At 32.5% G+C, this 21,496-nt stretch overlaps 2 protein-coding genes across 2 annotated transcripts; both read right to left on the bottom strand.

Annotated features, from left to right (window-relative positions):
- Positions 1-3,443: 3,443 nt before the first annotated feature.
- On the bottom strand, positions 3,444-9,549 carry LOC118035347 (uncharacterized). Its single transcript, XM_035040873.2, has 2 exons — positions 8,870-9,549; positions 3,444-4,410 (listed from the first exon to the last, which is right to left on the bottom strand). Exons 1-2 carry the CDS (start codon positions 9,348-9,350, stop codon positions 4,400-4,402), a joined length of 492 nt encoding a protein of 163 aa, XP_034896764.2. The 5' UTR covers positions 9,351-9,549; the 3' UTR covers positions 3,444-4,399.
- Positions 9,550-16,123: 6,574 nt separating this feature from the next.
- LOC118035391 (calcineurin B-like protein 3) lies at positions 16,124-20,649 on the bottom strand. Its single transcript, XM_035040937.2, has 10 exons — positions 20,455-20,649; positions 18,526-18,606; positions 18,300-18,442; positions 17,810-17,892; positions 17,567-17,626; positions 17,328-17,436; positions 17,036-17,088; positions 16,838-16,918; positions 16,589-16,701; positions 16,124-16,385 (listed from the first exon to the last, which is right to left on the bottom strand). Exons 3-10 carry the CDS (start codon positions 18,409-18,411, stop codon positions 16,328-16,330), a joined length of 669 nt encoding a protein of 222 aa, XP_034896828.1. The 5' UTR covers positions 18,412-18,442; positions 18,526-18,606; positions 20,455-20,649; the 3' UTR covers positions 16,124-16,327.
- Between the last annotated feature and the right edge of the window lie 847 nt (positions 20,650-21,496).

Genomic DNA, 21,496 nt, shown 5'->3' with positions numbered 1-21,496 from the left:
AGAACATAGAAACTTCAAGGATGTGTTTGGGAGGGCTAGGAGGCCATTTCTTTGCAATGGACAATGAAGGGGAGATAAGCCAACGAAACAGAGCTGAGATTAAATCTCTATTGGCTTGAATTTGTTGGTATCTTTGAAGAGCCACGAGCCTTACCCTCTTAGGGTAAGGCGATTCATTCACAAGATACCCCTGAAGCTAGGGTCACGTTTAATTAACATAGGCCTTATAAAGCTCATTCATTCAAACCAAGGGAGAAATAGAGAAACTAATGAAGGAAATGATCTTTAATGGCATGATTCAGCATAGTGTTAGTCCTTTTGTATCCCCTGTGCTGCTGGTTAAAAAGAAAGACAATACATAAAAGATTTTGTATTAATTACAAGTAGCTCAATGAGCAAACCATAAAAAACAAATTTCCCATCCCTCTTATTGATAACCTTCTAGACGAACTATATGGCTCAAGTTTCTTCTCAAAACTGGACCTGAGGTCAAGCTACCATCAAGTTAGGATACATGAGGAAGACAACATTTAGGATGCATCATGGGCATTATGAGTTTAGGGTTATACCTTTTGGCATTACCAATGCTCCGACCACCTTCCAGACGTTAATGAACAGCATACTGGAGCCATACTTGCGCAAGTTTATGTTGGTTTTTTTTTTTTTTTTTGATGACATTACTCATTTACAGTTTCAACATTTTAAGAGGCATTTTGTCCACCTTCGACAGTTTGGAAAACTCTAAGTGATAACCAGCTGTTGGCTAAGAGATCTAAATGTGCATTCGGGGAACAACAAGTGGAATACCTAGGGCATATTAATTTCTATAATAAGAGTAGCAACTGACTGAAGAAGATCGAAGCATGAACAATTAGCCTATTCCACAAGCTTTGAAAGAATTAAGGGGATTCTTGGGATTGGCTGGGTATTATAGGAAGTTTATCTGACATTTTGGAGTTATCAGCAAACCACTCATAGAATTGCTGAAGAAGAATAAATTTGGGTGGAATGATCAATCTCAGCAAGCTTTCGATCGTTTGAAGAAAGCCTTGTATGAAGCACCATTCCTAACTCTACTTAACTTCTCTAAGACATTTGTCTTGGAGATAAATGCTTGTGATTTAGGATTGGGGGCAGTCTTAAGCCAATAATGTCGTCCCATAGCTTATTTAAACAAAGCCTTAATCCAAAACATTATGGGACTTCCATCTATGAAAAAGAGTACTTGGCCATCCTCATGGCTGTGGAGAAATGGAGACATTATTTAGGGCAAGAGCAATTTATCATATAGACAGTTCATGAGAGTTTGAAGTATCTATTGGATTAGAAGATTTATACGACAATTCAGAAGAAAAGTGTAACACCCCACCTCACTAGCAAGATATTGTCCGCTTTGGGCCCACACCCTCACGGATTTGTCCTTGTAGAAGCGAGCCCATCATGGGGCCTGACTTCCCAAAACGCGTCTTACTAGTCAAGGTGAGCATACACTTATAAGGCCCTGGCTCTGGACACTCGCTTCCGATGTGGGATCTTACAATCCCCCCATCTTAAGACGAGCCGTCCTAGGCTCTGATACCAAATGTAACACCCCACCTCACTAGCAAGATATTGTCCACTTTGGGCCCAAACCCTCACGGATTTGTCCTTGTAGAAGCGAGCCCACCGTGGGGCCTGACTTCCCAAAACGCGTCTTACTAGTCAAGGTGAGCATGCACTTATAAGGCCCTGGCTTTGGACACTCGCTTCCGATGTGGGATCTTACAAAAAGCCTGACGAAGCTCTTGGGGTTGCAATATACCATATTATACAGAAAAGGCAAGGAGAACATTGTTGCCGATGCATTATCCAGGAAGCACCATAATAGTGCACCAACCACAGCTATTGGGGAGTTAGATGCACTAACCAGTATACTGCTAGCTTGTTATGAGGAGGTGTATGCATCCTATGACAAGAAACCTAAGTTGCAGACCATTATCTTGGACAAAAATGATGGGAAATATACAAAAAGAGGTGTTGAGATACAAAGGCAGAATAATGGTGGGACAAGAGAGGGAACTCAGAGCTAGATTGGTTAAATCCATACATGATTCTTATGTGGAAAGGCATGCTGGCATACAAAACACATTCAGGAGGCTGAAGGCCAACTTCTATTGGTCGGGGATGAAGGCAATGGTGAAAAGAATAGTGGACGAGTGCGATGTTTGTAAGTAAGCTAAGGTAGAGAGAGTAGCTTATTCAGGCTTGTTACAACCATTACTAGTTCCTAATGGAATATAGGAAGCCATCACCATGGATTTTATAGAAGGACTGCCAAGTTCAGATGGAAAGAATGCTATTATAGTGGTCGTGGACAAATTTACTAAATATGGACATTTCATTGCACTCAGTCATCCATACACGGCACAAGATATTGCGCAGCTATTCCTTGATCATTTCTACAAGTTTCATGGACTACTAGCTGTGATTATCACAGATAGGGACAAGATCTTTACCAATATTTTTTAGAAGGAATTATTCAAAAAGTTAGGAGTTCAGTTGTTGATGAGCATGACTTACCACCCACAGATGGATGGGCAGACTGAGAGGGTGAATCAGTGTTTGGAAACATATCTTCGTTGCATGACCATACATCAACCAAAATGTTGGTTTCATTGGTTATCGCTGGCACAATGGTGGTATAATTCCAGTTATCATTCTACCTTAGGAATGAGTCCTTTCCAAGCCCTTTATGGCTATGTTCCTCCACAGAGAGAGTGGATTTCTCAGAAATCGACACCAGTGGCTGTAGTGGAAGATGTGTTACAGTGAAAGGCCAACATAGATCTTGTAATGAAAAGGCAGCTCGAAGCAGCAAGGCATATGATGAAACAAATGGCTGATAAGCACAGGTCAGAGAGGGAGTTTTCGGTTGGGGACTTGGTTTTCCTTAAGCTTCAACCTTATCAACAAAATAGTGTGGCATTAAGAAACCTTAAACTCAATCCCCGATATTATGGACCATATCCAATAATTCACAGAATTGGGCTAGTGGCTTATGCGTTGAGGTTGCCAGAAGGGAGTTTGGTACATCCAGTGTTCCATGTATCCCTGCTCAAGAAAAAGATTGGTGACGCAGTAATTGCTTCTTCTAAGTTGCCAATGACAGACAAGGAAGGATAGATGCAAATTATGCCAATAGCCATATTGGACAGGAAGATGATAAAGAAGGACAACCGAGCAGTAATAACGGGGTTGATTCAATGGTCCAACCTTTATCCCGAAGATGCTATTTGGGAAGACCTAGAGGATTTATAACAACAATTTCCAGAATACATCACACCTCTTTTAGCAGACACTAATTAGCGTTCTTGGGACAAGAATGCATTCAAGGAGGGAGTTTTGTTACAACTGGATTGTTACAGCTGGATTATAGTTGTAAAAAGATTGTATAAGGCACTTATGTGAGGCCGTTAAAGTCAATTAGGAGTTGATTATCCATGAAATAAACGTGTATAAGCAAAGGGAGGTTAGTATAAATAACCAGTGGAGGTTATGTAAAGGGCACGCAAATATAATAACAGGATTTTCTTTTCCTTTGTTTTTCTCCTTTGTTCTCTCTTTTCTTATTCTTGTTAAGCTGAGCTTAACATTTAAACATTAGAAGATCAGCTGATGAATACACTTTGGATGTGTTAGAAGGCAATGGCTCTGTTGGGTTGATTGCAGAAGTTTACGAACCTCTTGATGAAACTGACCTAGGAAGGAATACAGAAGGATGTCAATAAAAAATAGAGCACATACTATTTGGATCCAAACATAAGGAGTCAACATTGATGACATATTCCTTCTCAAAGGTGAAGCTTTTTCACAACCCCTCTAAAATCTTGAATCTTCAGATTCACAAACGCAACCCACATCTCAAAATGGTTTTGGTCCAAAAGACCAAATCCAAGTACTGGCATCTCTTAGGGTAAAACATCAAAGAGCAATTTTGAATTCTAGGGTTGTAGCCGAGTGGTGATAATACGATGGCTAGTGGAATTGCATCAAAGAAAAGTATAGGTAACTTTTTTGGAATCTCAGGATCAAACAAACAAAACTCATTATTCAAAACCCAAACTAAGAAGAAAGGCAAATCTGGAATGATAGCCCAAATAGGACATCATGAATGGACTGAATAGGCAAAAACTGGAAATGCTCATTCCTTTCACACAAGCCGGGTACATAAGCTATTGGGCTGAACTGAAGCATATACTTCTATATTTACAAAGCACGAAGACAAACAGCCCAACCTTATTCAACCGATGAATCTGCTTATCCCCACCATCAATACTTCAATAACTTGGACAGGAACCTAGGCAAATCTCACTCCACAGCAGTAATGGCTTACTATATGCGACGAGCTCCAATGTCTTTGTTAGTTGCAGACTAGAAAAAGGATATGAATTGGTCACTCAAAGGAGTTCAAAGCAAATGAAAATTTTCTGTTGTAAAAAATGTTATATATGGGTAAACATGTGTTGCCAATTAAATCCTTTTGGGATGAGATTCCCTCTCCTTTTGCTAATGGTTTCATAGCTGGTTGGTGAAATCCCGTTGTATGAAAGAGACTAGTTTGAACCTTCCATGAGGCGACAACTATCTCTAATAAAATGAAACGGGAATGTTAGACCTCAAACCCTTAGTAAAAGAAATGAAGTTAGAGTTACAATCCTTTTAATGATGAAATCTTCACTTTCTTTCCATCACCATACCAATTATGTTCATTGCAAAAACTTGTGTATTAATATACTAGTGTACATAGAAAAAAGAAAAAAAAATTCTATAAAGATAAAGAACTCATTCTTGAAAACAAACTTATGAGCCTTAATATGTGGAAGAAAATAGTTCTTTCATGGCCCAATATTTTAGTATTAATCTCAAGCAAACATTCAAACCCATTGTATCAATATTGCAAAAAACAAAAAAACAAAAAAACAAAGCATAATTTTTTAGTGAGCCCTTCATAATATTTACTATAAATAGAGTTTTTATTCATAAAAAATTACTTAACATTTTGTTTATCAATCACTTCGAATAGAATTTCCACTATGGATATATTGGTTGCCAATCCTCTATTTCAACTGTAAATACTTGAAACCTTTCCAGGTTTTATTTTTATTATTATTTCAATTAATACATAAAATATTTGTTGCTATTGTTTAAATCTTGCTTGGAGATGTTGTTGATGTTACTGGATGCCAAGATAATATGTCAGTGATTGATTTTGATAAAATAAAATGGTTTTTGTATTTTATCAGTATATGTTTGATGTTTTTTTATTTAGGGCTTACTGATGCATGTTATAGGTTCTTGGTTTTTGTTTAGGTTCTTTTGAGTGTCAAGATATCAAATTTGAATTCAAATTAATTAATTAATTATATATAGGCTATTTTAAGTTGTAGTTTTGAAAATTAGAACTTGTTGCATGATTTAGATGTTTTAACGTTATTTGTTAGTTTTTGTTTTATTGAAACATGTTTTTGTTATGGTAGTGTGAATTGTTTATAATAAAGAAAACATGTTTTAGATGTAAAAAAAAAATATCAGTTTTGGAGGCTTGACAATTGTTGGGTATAAGGCAATGTTCTTCGTGTTCTTGAAAAGAACATTGTCTTAGTCTCAAGATTTGAACTAGTTTTGGTTCAATTCTCTGCATTAAACGATTTAGGCAACTTAACTAGTAATAATCTAGTTTTTTTTTTTTTTTTTTTTGCATCAATAACAAATTTTTGAAAGTTTTAATTTGAGGCTTTTGGTTTTAACCAAAACCCATTTTAACAAAATAGTGTTGATTCTTTGATAATCAAAGTGAATGGATGTTAAATTATGGATACTTTTATCATTTGTAACATTTTTATGTTTTTGTTTTGATTATATATGGTTTAATTTAGGATCCACATTGCTAGGTTTTCCTTGAATGTTCTTCGTGTTCTTAAGTTGTTCTGGGTTTTTCTGCATTTGATCTATTTTTTGTCAAAGTTTTTTATGTTTCTTAAGTTTGATTCATTTTAAGTTTTAGTTTTGGTTTAGTTTTTAGGTCAAACTAGTGTTTTTTGTTTGATTTATGGTTGAACAAAATTTTTTAGATCAACCAGTTGAGTCGAAATCAATTCTAAGGGTTAAAAACCCGTTTTTTCTTATAATATTTTTGCTAAAAGGTTTTTTGGGTTTAAGGATGTGTTTGGCAAACACCTCCTTATGCCTATTTTGACAATTTTAGTCTTAAGAAAAATGAGTTTTTGCCAAACAAAGCCTAAATAAAATATAAAAATATAAAAAAGCAATAAAAAATCAAATTAAAAAAAATATTTTGTCCTATATTTTAAAATTTTATTTTCGGCAAGAAGAATATATTATTCACTTCTAATATATTTCACTGTTCTAGACTAAGTTCTTGACCTAAAAAATCTAAATTTGTTCATTGTAGTAAACCCTCCATAGTAAGCTGATAAGAATAGAAATATCATCGGACTATAGCAAAGAAAGAGAAAAAACAATGCAGCTTACCTCGGATAGGGTGTACTAGGGGTATAGTTTTTAAACCCGATCCAGTGGTCAACTCGGTATAATAATCGGGTCACGGGTTAGATGGGTTGACCCAGGTCAACCAAAAAAAAAACTTGCAAACGTGACGCTATCTCTAAGCAAACTGAGTGGAAGCATTGCGTGTTCCCATTATTCCAAGAAATAATAAATTCCCATTCAATTATACAAGCCATTGAATGACACCACCCACTTACAGATACTAACACCCTTTATTGTTTACCTCAAATTAAAAGAGAGTTAAAATCTCCCCCTCTGCACCTCCATCGCATAGGCAAATTATCTACCAAACTATGAAGACTCTCCGCCCAATTAGCCTCCTAATCACTCTACTAATTGACAGGAAGCATTGGTGGTTGTTTGATTCCACAACAGATCAAACAAAGTATGCATGAACGTGGGAGATGAAACAAGAGAGAAAAGTCTTTGTATGACTGCCAGCTGCTATGAAGAAACATGTGGGTATAAATAAATAACATCAACTTCATTTATCGCAGATTTGAAATAATGATTTAGATTCTTCTGCTCCTCTGCTTTTTTTCATGACTGAAATGGCTTTGAAGATTTCTAGGTTTTTTCAATTCTAATTTCTGTCCTCATTGTTAATCGTTTTGGCCTTTTTAATTGTTAAAGGTCAAAACAACTTCGTTACACACACACACACACACATATTAAAAAAAAAAAAAAAGATCAGGTCTCAGTTGGATTTACCCGGGTTGACTGGGTTTCACTTGACCAAATCCCCGGCTGGTTTTTACTTAGACCCGACTTGGTCCCAGGCTCGGGTCGGCTGGGTCACCCCCCGGGCTAAGCCGGGTTTCAAAACTATGACTTGGGCCTAATTTCTTTACCACTTAAGATTTCTAGTAACTATAACACTAGATGATAACTATTTTATCCAACCATAGACCATTTCAAGAACATCGCCCGAGAAGTGTCGTCGTGCCCCCACGAGGAGGGGACACCTAAAAAAACATATCAAATAATTTATTAAACTTGAAAGATAAATTTAGAAGTAAAGTACTTATTGAAAAATATAGAATTAGTGTAAGCTAACAACCATTTGTTGTAATGGATAGATCATTGTCTTTTAAGTCTTTATTATTCTTATCTTGGGTGCAAAGGAATTATGTCATCTAGCATTCAAGAATTTCAGCAACACTTTCTTGACTAGTTGCAAACTTATCAAGGTCTATGAAAAACAAATTATCTAAGAATGGCTAGAACTTAAGTTCTAGAATAGAGGGAGGGAAGACAAAAGTAACCAAAGAAAATTACATAGAAGATGGCTAGAAAACTACCACAAGTTGTACAAAACCTCTCTCCTTCAACTCTTATTTATATTGGTTTTCTGGAGCCTAAACTAATGCAAAATTAATTCTGGTTTTTAATTCTCGTTGCTTTGCTTTAATTACATGTCATATAAAAGAATAAAAACCTACCAATTGTTCCGTGAAAACTAGAAATTATTTCTTTGAAAATAAATTGTTAAATGTCTAGACTTTTTATTCATGAGCTTTTTTCTATATATTTATATAAAAAAACTCAAATTTAAATCCAAAATAGATTAGCAAAAAAACAAACACAAGTCCTTGGGCCCAAGTTTAAGCTCGAGCTTAAGTTGATCGCGTGCGCGTGTAATTTGAGCTTATATTACTTTTTTTAAATTTATTTATGAAACTTCAACTTTTCATTAAATAAACTACAAGACAATCTTGTATTTTTTCTAGGTATGATAAAGGATTTTGAATTTTACAAAAAAACATGTCAACTATTGGGTTTTTTAAATTAATTTTTTATTAACTTACAAATTATTTTAATCATGTTAATGATTATTGTTAAGTAACTTAAGTGGGAGAACACTATTCAACAAATGTTTAACTCTAAAAATAACCAAAACCAACAATAAATTTACCTTAAGAGGTAGTATATGTTAGAATCTATAAACCAAAGGCTAAAAATTTAATCGTCTGATAAATCAAAGATTTTACAAAATTTTCAATGACTTTTGTAACAAGCTTTTGATTTAAATTTAAAATTTATATTTTCTTAAATGAAAAAGTTAAAAATTAAATTAATTTGTAAGAATCATTACAAACCTGATTAAATGTGTTTCACTTGTCAAGTTTAGAAAAAAAAAAAAAAAAAAAAACACCAACTGTTGAACACTACACATGTCTTTTTTAATAAAAGAAGCCTAACTCAACAAACAAATAAACAAAAATATAAATATAAAATAAAGTCTTCTCCTCCTCCAAACTAAATTAAAAAGAAAGCAATGAAGCTCAAGAGTACTACTTACCAGCACATGCAGTAATACTCCTATTATTATCTGTTGCTGCTGATGATGAATATTTATTTTTATGCCTAACAAAGCAGTAGCAAATGACAGCAGAAGAAACTAACAAACCCAATCCCGTGACCCCGCACACCAAACTTGCCACCAGCAGCAGGTGCCTCACATGATCATCACCACCGCCTTTACCACCACCACCGCCAGCGGTTCTCCACCACGACATGTCGCTTGAGTTCTTTTCTTTGGGCAATGCAACACCAGTTGACGGCGACATCGTATTTCTCGTCGCTGAATTAGATGCTCCAAAGAATTCTTTCATGTCGGGTGGGAATTTCGCCACTGTTGGTGGCAGGCTCTGGTGATCCAGCCCGTGATCTGACGGTCGTAATTCCCGGGCTTCTGAGTGCTGTATGATGGTGATCATCATGATGATCGACAGCTGCATGTAGATAGCCGTTACTTTGGTGATTTCTTTTAAAAAAGCCATTTTCAACTGTTCAGGCGATCCTTGTTTGTCTCTCGCTATCTCAAAAATAAAACATAGGAGGAGGAGGAGGAGGAGGAGGAGATGAAAACAACCGTTGATATGCAAGGAAGGATTATCTTCTATCTAGTGTTTGTTTATTTGTCGGGTAGGACTTAGGATAGGATGGTCTTATCATTTTTCTTGTTCTTGTGTTTTTAATAAAAGAACTAGTTTAAAGGCATTCGGGTTGCACGAAAAAATTAACATTACAAAAATACCCAGATAGTGAAAAACCATTTAATATTTTTATTAAATTTAATTTTATGGATTAATTTTGAAATCTTTTTGATGTGATTTTTTTATATCTAATTTAGGTTTAAAATTAAACCTTATAAAAAATTATCCATACATAATTTATTTACTTTATCCATTCAAATGCTTCTTAGTCAATTTAAATATTTTTTATGTGTTTTGAATAAAAAAAATAGGTTAAAAATATGTTTTTAGGTAAATAAAAAAGGAACTCTATTTTTTCCGGTTAACCAATGACTGAATTCAATATTAACAGAAGACATGTCGTCTGTTTTTTGCTTCAACTAACTAGGGCAAATAACACGTTGTTCATCCCATTAATTTTTTTAAAAAAATAAAAGCCCGCTCGCAAGCCTTTTCTTTATTAGGCCAAGCACTAGGCTTGATTTCTTTATTTTTTTTCAATTTATTTTTATATTAATGGCTTTTTGTGTATTTTTAAAATAATTTTTATTAATAGTGATTATTTTTTAATAAATTTTATATAGATTAAATATTTATTTTTTATTAAGTTTTTTAATGTGTAACCTTGAATAATTGTTTTTCCTTTTATTTTATTTAATAAATTTTACATGTTTCAATCTCTGTTACAAATTGATTTTCATAAATAAATTCATTAAACATTACATGGTATATGATCCGTTTTGAGATATTAAATATCTTGATATATATTAGTATTTTAATGTTTTCAAATATTTTTTTATCGTTAATTAATCCTTTTTAATTTATTTAAACAATGGTTCGTGATTTATTTAATTGAATAAATGCATAAATTTTTTTATTTATATTTTATAATTTTTTTTATCTAAAAAAACATGTTGATAAATTTTACATGTTCAAGTTTTTTTTCATCATATGTTGGTGTTTTTCAATTTGATCATTATTCTTATAATTTCTATTTTTTCTTAATTTTTTTATAAAAATTTTATTTTTTTTAATTTTACTTTTTAATCCAAGTTGATATTGCATTGTTTTTCTTTTCTTCTTAAATTTTAATTTGTGTTTGTGTTTTGTTTTTCTTATTTGTTATCATTTTTTTTTTCTTCTCATGTAAATATAATAAATCAAACTTATTTAATTAGTCGGGTTTATAATTCAAATTGTTATATTTTCTTATAAAAATCTATTTTGTAATATTAAAATATTTTATTGAAAAAATAATATAGATATATGAAGTAAAGTGGATATTATCTAGTTATTTTATAAGAACATGTTTACAAATATGTTATTAGTAGTGGTTCAAAGTATTTTTTGCTTAAAAATATATTAAAATAAAAAAAAATTTGATACCAATGTATTAAAATAATCTAAAAATATAAAAATAAAATTAATTTTAAATAAAAAAATTAAAATTTTTAAAAACGTGGTACGAATCACACCCTAAATAACGTAATAACGAAGAAACGCGTGAATTGTTGCTGAGGACCAACTACACAAAAAGTCGCTGCTGCTTACTTTGTCTTTTTAATAATTACTCGGCACTCGCACGTGCTTGCTACTGCTGAAGGACTCATAAATATAATAAAGAGCATTAAAGCAAAACGATGCAACAACTACACTACAGTTTTCCACTCTCACGTCACTCTGCATAGTGAAAAAAGAAGAACACATTGGAAAATAAACTTTTTTTAAATCGCTGTTTATGATTCTGGTAGCAGATAATTTTTAAAATAATTTATTTTTGTTTAAAAATATATTAATTATTTTTTAATTTAATATATTAAAACAATTTAAAATATTAAAAAAATATTAATTTTAATCAACTTTTGTTTTGGCCGCACTTGCAGGAGCTAAAATTTTACATAAAATAAAGGATTATATCTCAAATCAATAAAAAAACTAGTAATTATTTAGAAGCCTTTTTTCTCTTTGTGCTAAAATTATGGGGAAGCAGTGGCATTGATGATTTGTTTATCATCAAATCAAATGAGTGGATTCGTGTTGTACTGGTGGCCTGCATGTGTTATCATCTCTCTTTTTTTACTTTACAATACTCAAATATTTTACTTTACAAGACTTTAATTATTTTCTAGCTTAGTTTGCAAGATAATATGTTCAGGCTTGACATAGTTTTTTACTTGCGCAATACTGTCTAAGATTATATGAGGCAATCAAATTTAAAATTGACATCCTACAATTCTTGATATAAATTTTTTTTATTATTATAAAAGAACAACATTTTTTTCAATAATAAATTTAAATTCATTTAAAACTAAATAAAAATAAAATAAATATCTTAAAATACTGGAACAAAATAATAATTATCTTGCATCAGCCTATTAAGCAAAATAAAATAACTAGTTCTTATAACTAATGCATAACTAGTTCCTACATCTAATGTAGCAACCCTTGCTCCATTACTAATAGGTCCATTTGGCCTTATATTAATTTTTTACTTTTTTTTAGTTCCTACATGCAATTGCAAATGTGAAAAACCATATTCAATATCTAATACCTAACTAGAATGCAAAGTAGTAAGATAGTTTTCAATTATAAACATACTTGAAATAGAAGCTTCATTAAACTTCTTTTTCTTCACAGTTGTAGGGTATTCCTTGTAATTCCTCATCTAAAGTCCTTCCTTGCCACAATAATGACAAATGCTTTTGTCTTTCTTAATATCCCCGGTAGATTTGTTTGTTTTCGAGACAACACATTTTATTATTTTTATCCTTTTTCTTAGATATTTTAAAAGGTTGAACTAGAAGATGTAGGCTTTTTTTCTTCTTAAAGGCACCTTTAACAGTCTTAAGTATATTAAGTAATTCTGGCAATATACCATCCAACTTATCCATGCGATAATTCATAATGAATTAGAAAAAACTTTAGCATAAAGATTGCAAGACCAAGTCAACACTTAACTCATGGTACATGACAAAACCCAAGTAGATCAATTTCTCAATATAACCAATTATTTTCAAAACATAGGTGCTCATTAAGAACCTTTTATCATCTTGCAGTGGAATAGTTACTTATAGCTCTCATACCTTTTAGTTCTACTTGTCTCATCAAATAATTTTTTGAGATGCATAATCATAATATGAGCATCTATATTCTCATGTTGCCTTTGAAGTTCATGTGATATACTGGCTAACATCACACCTGCAGCATGATCATTGTCATCAACATGATGTTGAAGTTCACTCCTGACTTCTTCTTCATCATCGTCAGCAATGATATTTGGAATTGAATTTCTTAGAACATACAACCTCTTTTTTTCTTGAGAATAATTCTTACATTTCAATGCCAGTCCAATCAATTTGTTAGCATCAAGTATTTTTCATAGGATATGTTACTACTTATTTTGATCTACCAACCTATTTATATAAAGATAGAGAGCATTAGTTTCATGCATATATATTTAAATTTTAGATTTAAATATGGTCTTTAATTCTAATTTGATCTCCCAATATTTTCTTGCAAATTAATAATCCTCTCTATTAATTCAAGAAATCTCACTTAGATTTTTCTAGTGGGCTACAATCCCATGTAATTTAACTAACCTTGAGTGACTCAACAAATCAAAAGAAATTAAATTAGATAGATAACATAGTTTATCAATTACATTTCTATGTGACTCCTAGATCATTTAGGTGACAATTATTTATCTAAACATATCTTACATATTTCGCCTAACTCATGCCTTTAACCTCATATGATCATGAGTGACTCATCCAAATCATATAGTTAGTTAAGTAAAACTTAATTTTATAGCATTGAACATATTCGATTAATAGTAATCTTAAATCACTCAACAAGTTATCTATGAACAAAACTTTGGTTTTGTGCATATAAAATTAGAATGCAACTATTCGTATCCTCAACATATAATTAATATATTAATTAATTAGGTCTTATACATAATAATTTATATATAAACATACACCCTTAACATGTCACTCTAATTAGATGATTATGGATATATCTAAATTAATTCTCTCGAGTCATCAAAGGAAATTAGGTGTTCAAAACCAAGATAGCTATTGTAGATCTTCATGAGTCTTTTGTGAGCATTATGGTTGTAGTCTTTTTCGTCTTTCTTTCTTCGTATTGGATTATAAAATAAATTTTCATATTTAAATTCTGCATTTCAAAATTACATAACATTTATATAATTATATAAAAAACCTCGAGTTACATTCAAGGGGAATTAGATGAGAAAATATTTTACAACCCAGAAGAAAAAATATAAAAAATATAGGACACACATACCTTATTTACTATTACAATCATTCAACCATAAAAGCACAATCAAAATAATCTTTAGTGTTCATAACCATCCATCATGTATAACAACGTATTAATATGCATAATAAAATTATTGCATGCTTGAATTCTAATTATTGGTTTTATGTGTAATTTTTAAAATAATATTTCAAAACTTTAGAAATATTAAATCAAATCCAATTTGATAATTTTCTAAACATCATAAATTTTTATTTAATATAAATTATCTTTGAAAAACCAATTTTCAAAATTTTATAAGAAAATTAATTATATTAAAATTCTTATTAAAATCTTGAACTATTTTAGGATCAATTAAATAAACTTTTTCTACTTAAAAAATCTTTATTTTAGAAAAACTATTTTTCTAAATATTATATAATTAAATATTTTATTTAAATCCAAATCCAATTAGGATATTACAAAACAAAAAAAATCTGAAGTAAACATTTTAATTAAATCCTAACCCTATTAGGAAAATTAATTCCACAATTAATTTAATTTGTGTTTCAATTTTTAAAAGTAGTAATTATACCTAGAAAGCCACAAAAAAAAAAAAAAAAAACCCATAAAAACCATAAAAATGCACCAGGGGCCTTTATTTTTTCAAGTGTGCATTGCTCACACGCTTTGCTAGCCTTCTGGGCATCCATGGTTAAAATGCTCATATTGCTTTTTGATGACTTCAAGATTTGCGCCACTGACTTTCTGGTCTGTCTTAGCTAGCACTCTTTTGTTAGGGATATGTCTTCTTCACCAAGCTATTCACTTTACTTTCCTTTATGCTTGTCAATTTCGGCCACATACCATCCCATTCTCAGCGAGGAATGTATTTGAGGAATTAAATTAGTTTACTTTTTTCTAAATTCAAATTGTTCAATTTGTTGTGACTAGCAAAGGAAAGTGTATGAACATTCTATGTGGCCAAATCCCTTACACAAATGAAATTCTTTGATGGTACATGTCACTAAATTTGTTTTTTTTTTTTTTAATTGACGTTAATGTTTGAATTAGCTTACAAATACCTCAACTAGATTTGTTGATGGATTAGGTCATGGATGGTGGCCAAACTAGTGCAGAGGAGTAGGAGGTCATGAAGAATCATGAGTCGATAACCTCAGTGCGTGGTTTTACAATATTTTATTGAGGGCGTGCAAATGTAGTTTATGCTTTGATTCTGTGTAAGTTTTGGAGATCGAAGACAGCCTTAAATTAGACACTTAATCTGTTTACCAGGGACGTGATCATGTAATTATATGGCACTATGTTGATTCTGCAGCAAAGTTGTGCATATAATGTCTCAGAGTCGGCCATCACGACTTTTACTCTTACCAAGAAGGAAACGAAAATATTCTCACATATATCTTTGTTTTTTTTAGGCAAGCTCTGAATGAGCTTTTGGGACTAAATCTTACAGGATTATACCATTGATTTGTAGGTGCATCTCCTTGTGGGATTTGCTGTTTTGCTATGATCTTCGATACTTTCAATCCCGAACCTCATGAAGGTATCAAAATCTGGTGTGAGGAGACGAGTTACAAAGTCAACAACCTAAAATGGCTAGCCGTGGATTCTTACATCATTGTTGTAAAACAAAAAGGGCATGTTTGCTGGAAGCTCGGTTGTATGAATGCAGAGGCTATAATTACACTTATCACATGGTTTTTCTACAGGAGGACTAACTCTTCGCCATGCAGAGCTACATTTGCTGGGAAGTTTGACAAATGTATCCTTGGCATCAACATCTGATCTTTTGCAGACCAAACACCACCCAATCAGAGCTTCTGTTTCGCCTTTTGCTTCCCCAGCAACACTTTTGTCTCTTTTGGTTTCAATGACTTGTGATCTTAGGTTAGCTTGGCATTAGTGATGTTGCTCACTGCCATTGTAGCGCTTGCTTCACTGCCACTGTTCGTTGTTTAGCGTTGCCTTAGCCTAGCTTCTATAGACTAGGATCGCTGTATTCAATTACCGATACACTTGACTTTTGTTTGGAATTTCTCTCCTGTTAATGCAGCATGCCTGAAACACGTCGCTACTCTCAATTTTGTACACACATTTTCGTTTCTCAACATTGTTGAAGAATTTCAACGCAGCCCTATGCAAAGAGCGAGCTATCTATCTAGTATAATACTAAAACATGTTGACATGCTAATTTTATATAAATACTAAAACAGCACTCGGCAAAGCGGACGCAAGGAAGTCGCTATCAGACCCACCGTTTAATGGCTGATCTAGGTACAAATTGCTAGGAGGCCTTAAAGAACAATAAATATTGAAGAGTAAGGGTCCAGGCATTCAATTTAAATAAATGTAAACAATCAAAGATAATCAAACGAACAAATAAATACAATATAGACACTCTCTCCCCCGCCCTTTACATATGAGAAGACCACATTTTATGTGGAGAAACAAACCATAAAAATCAAAGTCTATTGAGCTTGAACACAGATGTCTTGGATTCAGGTATCATCGACTTGTGAGTGGAAGACAAAGCTTGGGAATGTAGTGGTGATGTCCCTGCCCAAGGAAATAAAGAAACTGAGTCATCGCTTGCCACTAGCATCATGTTCAACATGGCAATATTTGCTTAACCAGTTACATTTTCTCGCCCATCAATGGTTTGAAATGTCCAAAAAATTCTTTGGTTGACATGAAAATCCCATAACATTAGAGTAACACCTAATGAGAAAGAGAAGTAGGCACGTGTATTTTGAACTCACTTGAGGTATTGAAGTGTCATATTCTTCAAAAGGGATGGATGGCGTAAAACAAGGCTTCTCCACTCTTCCTTGTCAATCTTCCCGTCATGTTTTGTATCAGCTTCCTCAAAGGTCTGAAACAAGACTCCAAAATTCAGAATCTGAAAATTTTCCAACAAGCACTTGCAAGAAAGTAAAATAGTGTCGAAAGCTTTCAAGAACCCATTTATTTAGCAAGAAAGAAAAAATTTGATTGAAATGAGGGAGCACCTTGTCAATTATACTTTCTATAACATCATCTGAAAGGTTCATACCAGATTCCGCAAGAGTAGCTACTACCATTTGCTTCACCTATGCATCAACAAGTTGATAAAAGTCTAAACACACCAATCAAGTAAATAAACAAGCAATTGAAAGGAGTTCAAGAGTCAAATAACCTAAAGTTAACCCTTAGACAATGAAATGTACCTCCTGTCTTTCAATAAAACCTTGCTGCTTTAGATCATAAAGTTGGAAAGAAACTGCAATGGCACATAACAAGTTAGCATAAATAGAGCACCAGGTATGAACACCTGGAAAATTAAGAGCAGTATTTCAAAATTCATCATCCTAGTTACACGTTAAGACATGTCAAATCTTTAAGCACAAACAGCATGCGAGTTAGTGCACGTCTGAGGTATGCTCAAAATAACTTTGACCATGCACAAGGGGCAAAGGAAAAGAAGGCTTATGATGACAAAATTATCAATCCCAGACATACACTCAATCTTCTCCTCAATTGGGGCATTTGGATGAAATACAGAGAGGGCACGGGCAAACTCTTCAAAACCTAGTATCCCATTGTGTTTTGTATCAAACAAGTCAAACACCTGCAATCAATACGCAACATAAGACAGTAGCAAACAAAAGATAATTAACAAATGGGTCAAATACCTCATGAATAGAACATTCATAGGATACAATTGAAAGTAGATATTGGAAATGACAGGAGAAAAGTACCCTATCAGCAAACAAACTCTCCTTTTTGTTTGTCTTGAACAACGCCAATTGAAACTCCTCCTATATCAGGAAATTAGAGAAAAATTCAAATAAGCATTTTGGAATAATTATAAGTAGCATTTACATGGAGAAAATGACACGTGGCATTGTTAGAGGAACCACTAGATTCATATGAAGACAAAAACACAAAGCAAGCTATGCCTAGAACGAATTTTGTATGGCCAGCTTGAAGAATAAACAAACCTTATTGATCAGCCCATCATCAATCACAGCACTGCTGATCTTCTTAAAGAGCTCATATAATGCCTCTATTTCACTTACACTGACTGCATCCAAGGTTAGCAAAAACACAATTGTCAATTGAATTATCAGTAAGGTTAAAGATATTATATTCATCATAAATAAAACAAGACTGTTGTATGACTGTATCCTTTTTTATAGGCAAATAAAAGAACTATTACAATGAGCGAACATCTTCACAACTGAAATGAAATCAACAACAAAAGGTATTTACAACATTCATCATCAGATAACTTTTCTGGCAAGACTTTCATAATCTAAAACAAAAGGTCAAAGTTGAAGAAGAAATAAATAGTGCTAAACCACTTACTAACATAAAATCTAAGCATTTTCTGTTTACTAATGATACTAAGAATAAGAAGCAGAAGGAACCCATTAGCTGAATGAAATAAAAAATTAACAAAGTTATCATAAAGATTTGGCTAGTACATACAGACTGTCTCCCTCGCAAGAAGCTCGGGATCCTCAAGGCCTCTTGATTTGTATAGATCAATATCAAAACACCGCAGGAGGGAGGTAATGAATCGCTCTACACACTGGAACATGATAAATCATATGCTTGGAAACACTCCATACCTGTGACACAGAACTGAATAAGATACTCTTCACATAACTTTTATGTGAAGGTAGAATAGATATCAAGGCAGTCGATAGATAACCTTTTCACCATTTCCTGCTTCTGCTAGCCAATCCCACAATTAAGTTCAGCAAAAGAAAAACTTGGGCTCTCAAGAGTATACCTGTTTGTAGAAATAAGATTAATATATTGGTCACTTCCTGATTTTAATAAAGAAATATTCAATCAAGAAGATGAACTGTAGTAAATGAAAAGTGATAAGACATAATGCCTCCGGTTTAGCAATGAAAAAATGACCATGACATGGGACAGTAGGATATGAAAATGAGAAAAGAGATGCAAGCAAAATTAGAAAAAAATGGAAAATCTTTTAATCGCTGTGGTGCAGGTGCATGCAAGCAGCTTATTACATATATTAAGCTATATACATTATGTTATACACCAATGCGTCATAAAACATAAAGATTTGTTTTACATTTTCCCATTTTTTTTAGGGAAAAAAAAACCACCCCATGATTTGTGCTTATGCACCAAGTAAAAGTAACTGTAAACCCAAGGCATATAAAAGAGGAGGAAAAGATAACAAAAGAAAATGCTTCTGAACCAGAACTTTAGATCTACCACACTTGCCACATAACAATAACAAAAAACAATTGTCAAATTGTCCAGCTAAATAACCATAGCCAACTCTCCAGTGGCCACTTGTTGCATAACAAGTGTCCAAAACAAATAGATAATAGAGAGGCACCTAGCAGCCTTGTCAACAAGAAAATTTGAGCACCTTTTCTGGTTGAGGTAGAAAAGGGGCGTAAGAAAAGTAGTTGGGTGTTCTGCCCACAAATAAGGCCTCATGTGGTGGTGGTGCACCACTGAAAAGAAAATAGGCAAGTTTAGATTCTTGGTGAAGATGGATGCTGCAGACAAAGAGGAAACAGCAACTTGTATCGTTTCTTGAGCTCCTTGGTGTAGGTTAAATGCTGCCTATGAGTAAAACACAATTCAAGGCCGGCCATTACATAACCTAGATGTCATAGCTCAAGACACAGAGTAGCAAGGGGGGCAAAAAAAGTCAAGGCTATTGGGTAGAACTCAGTAGATTCTATTGTTTAGATCAAGTCTGAGGACATACAACTTAATCCATTCCAAGAAAGTGGTTTTCACCTCCACGATGAAGCATGTAGAATGCTATCTAGCAATGTTCCAAGGCCCCAAACACAAGCAGGCATCAACATGTTGCATGTTAGCACAATTTCAAGCACTCACAAAATGCGACGCCACTAGCGCTTTCTATTATTGTATCTCCAACAATTACCACTCTTAGGTTTTCCCATTTCTGTTTTTGGGTTGTTATTTACTCAAATCACAGAGAAATTTCAGCTCTGCATTGAATTGGATAAGCTGCCTCCTTATTGTCGATAGTTCAATATCATGCATAACAATTTTTAAACTCGTACAAGAATTATTTCACATTTTATCCATCAATCTTTCCAATCTTAACAATAAAAGAGTCGCCTTCATCATCCAGCAGTTGCAGCCACATGATCTGGGTTATTAGTATGCTACTCTATGCGCACCTAAATCATACCCATTAAATTTGACATGATTCCCGTCACTAAATAAATAAACATAGAATTCAACCTAATGCCTTCAAAATTCTGCGAAAGCAATTCGAGAAATCAGAGTAAGATCTTGATGTCTCTATGCTTCCATGAATTTCCAAACCAAAACAGCACTCAAAAAAACATCGATCCTCGTGTCTCCAAAACAAAATGCACAAAAATCATTAATATTCCAAATAACAGCATGATAGATCTGATAAACACTTCAAATTTTCAAAATGTAATCATAATAACATAAAGTAGCTCAACGATCCGTTTGGATGCTGAGAAACCGCAGAAAAAATAGAAAAAAAAAAGAAAAGAAGAAGAACAAGAAGAAGAAGAGATGTGGGTGGTAACTTGTGAGATTCCGCAGCAAAACTTAAACACTAAAAAAAAAAAAAAAGTCTCACCTTGTAGAGAATCTTTTTTTAACTCGGAAAATCTGTGCAACTGCTCCTTCAAGGAATTTGATTCAGGTGTGTAAACTTGGATTTGGAATACGAGAGATAAATTTTATAAAAAGAAAAAAAAAATGGAAAGAGAAATTTGAAATTTAATTCAACTATTCAAAGCGACTCGTTGTTTAGGTTGTGTACAATTGCGACGCTACTACATCATAAGATATTTGAAGATTTTGTTTTACTATATATATTAATACCAAATCTACATCATTAATTTTTTATTTTAATTTATAATGAATATTATTTTTTTCACCTAACTTAAAATGTTATTTTATGTAATTATTAAAAACCATGTTAAAAAATGATTTATAATCATCATAAAAAAATAATTCATTGTTAATAATATAATATAATTAGATTATGATTTACTCGTTCATTAAATTATTTTTTTAAAATATATTTAATAATAAAATAATTAATTAATTCAATCATATACCAAACAAAATATTTGTACTAACATAAAGTTCAAATCCAATGATCATTAGATAGTTTTCTAGATCAATTATGTCATTTATTTTTCATCTTTTTAATCTAATAAGAAAAATATAATTAGAAAATGAATCTTAAGAGGTAAATAGTAGCCTCAAAAAATCAAAAAATAATGTAAAAAACTCTATTTGATTTTAACAAATCCAAAAGAAAGAATATATAACTAAACTAAAATGAAAAAAATGTAAGAAAGCAAAAGAACAAAGATAAAGTTATAAAGATTGTAAAGAAAAGCAATAAAACCATATACATGGAGGGATAGCTTGTAAAAAAAAAATTATAGAAAAAAAGTTAATTGCATAAAAATATGTATATATAGGGTTAGCTATCATTTTTAATAATTAGACAACTTTTTTATATTGTTACAAAGATGAAATTCTAAAAAAGCTACAATTTATAACCATATACAAACTAATTATAGTCACAACATGAATTTCAATGCAATTTGTTTCTTCATCATCACATCTCCTTCATGATAGCCATAATCCCAATTAGTTTGTAA

This window comes from Populus alba, chromosome 11, assembly GCF_005239225.2.
Source record: "Populus alba chromosome 11, ASM523922v2, whole genome shotgun sequence".
NCBI lineage: Eukaryota > Viridiplantae > Streptophyta > Magnoliopsida > Malpighiales > Salicaceae > Populus > Populus alba.
Note: the sequence above shows the minus strand (reverse complement) of the source record. Positions and strands in the feature narration are given on the sequence as shown.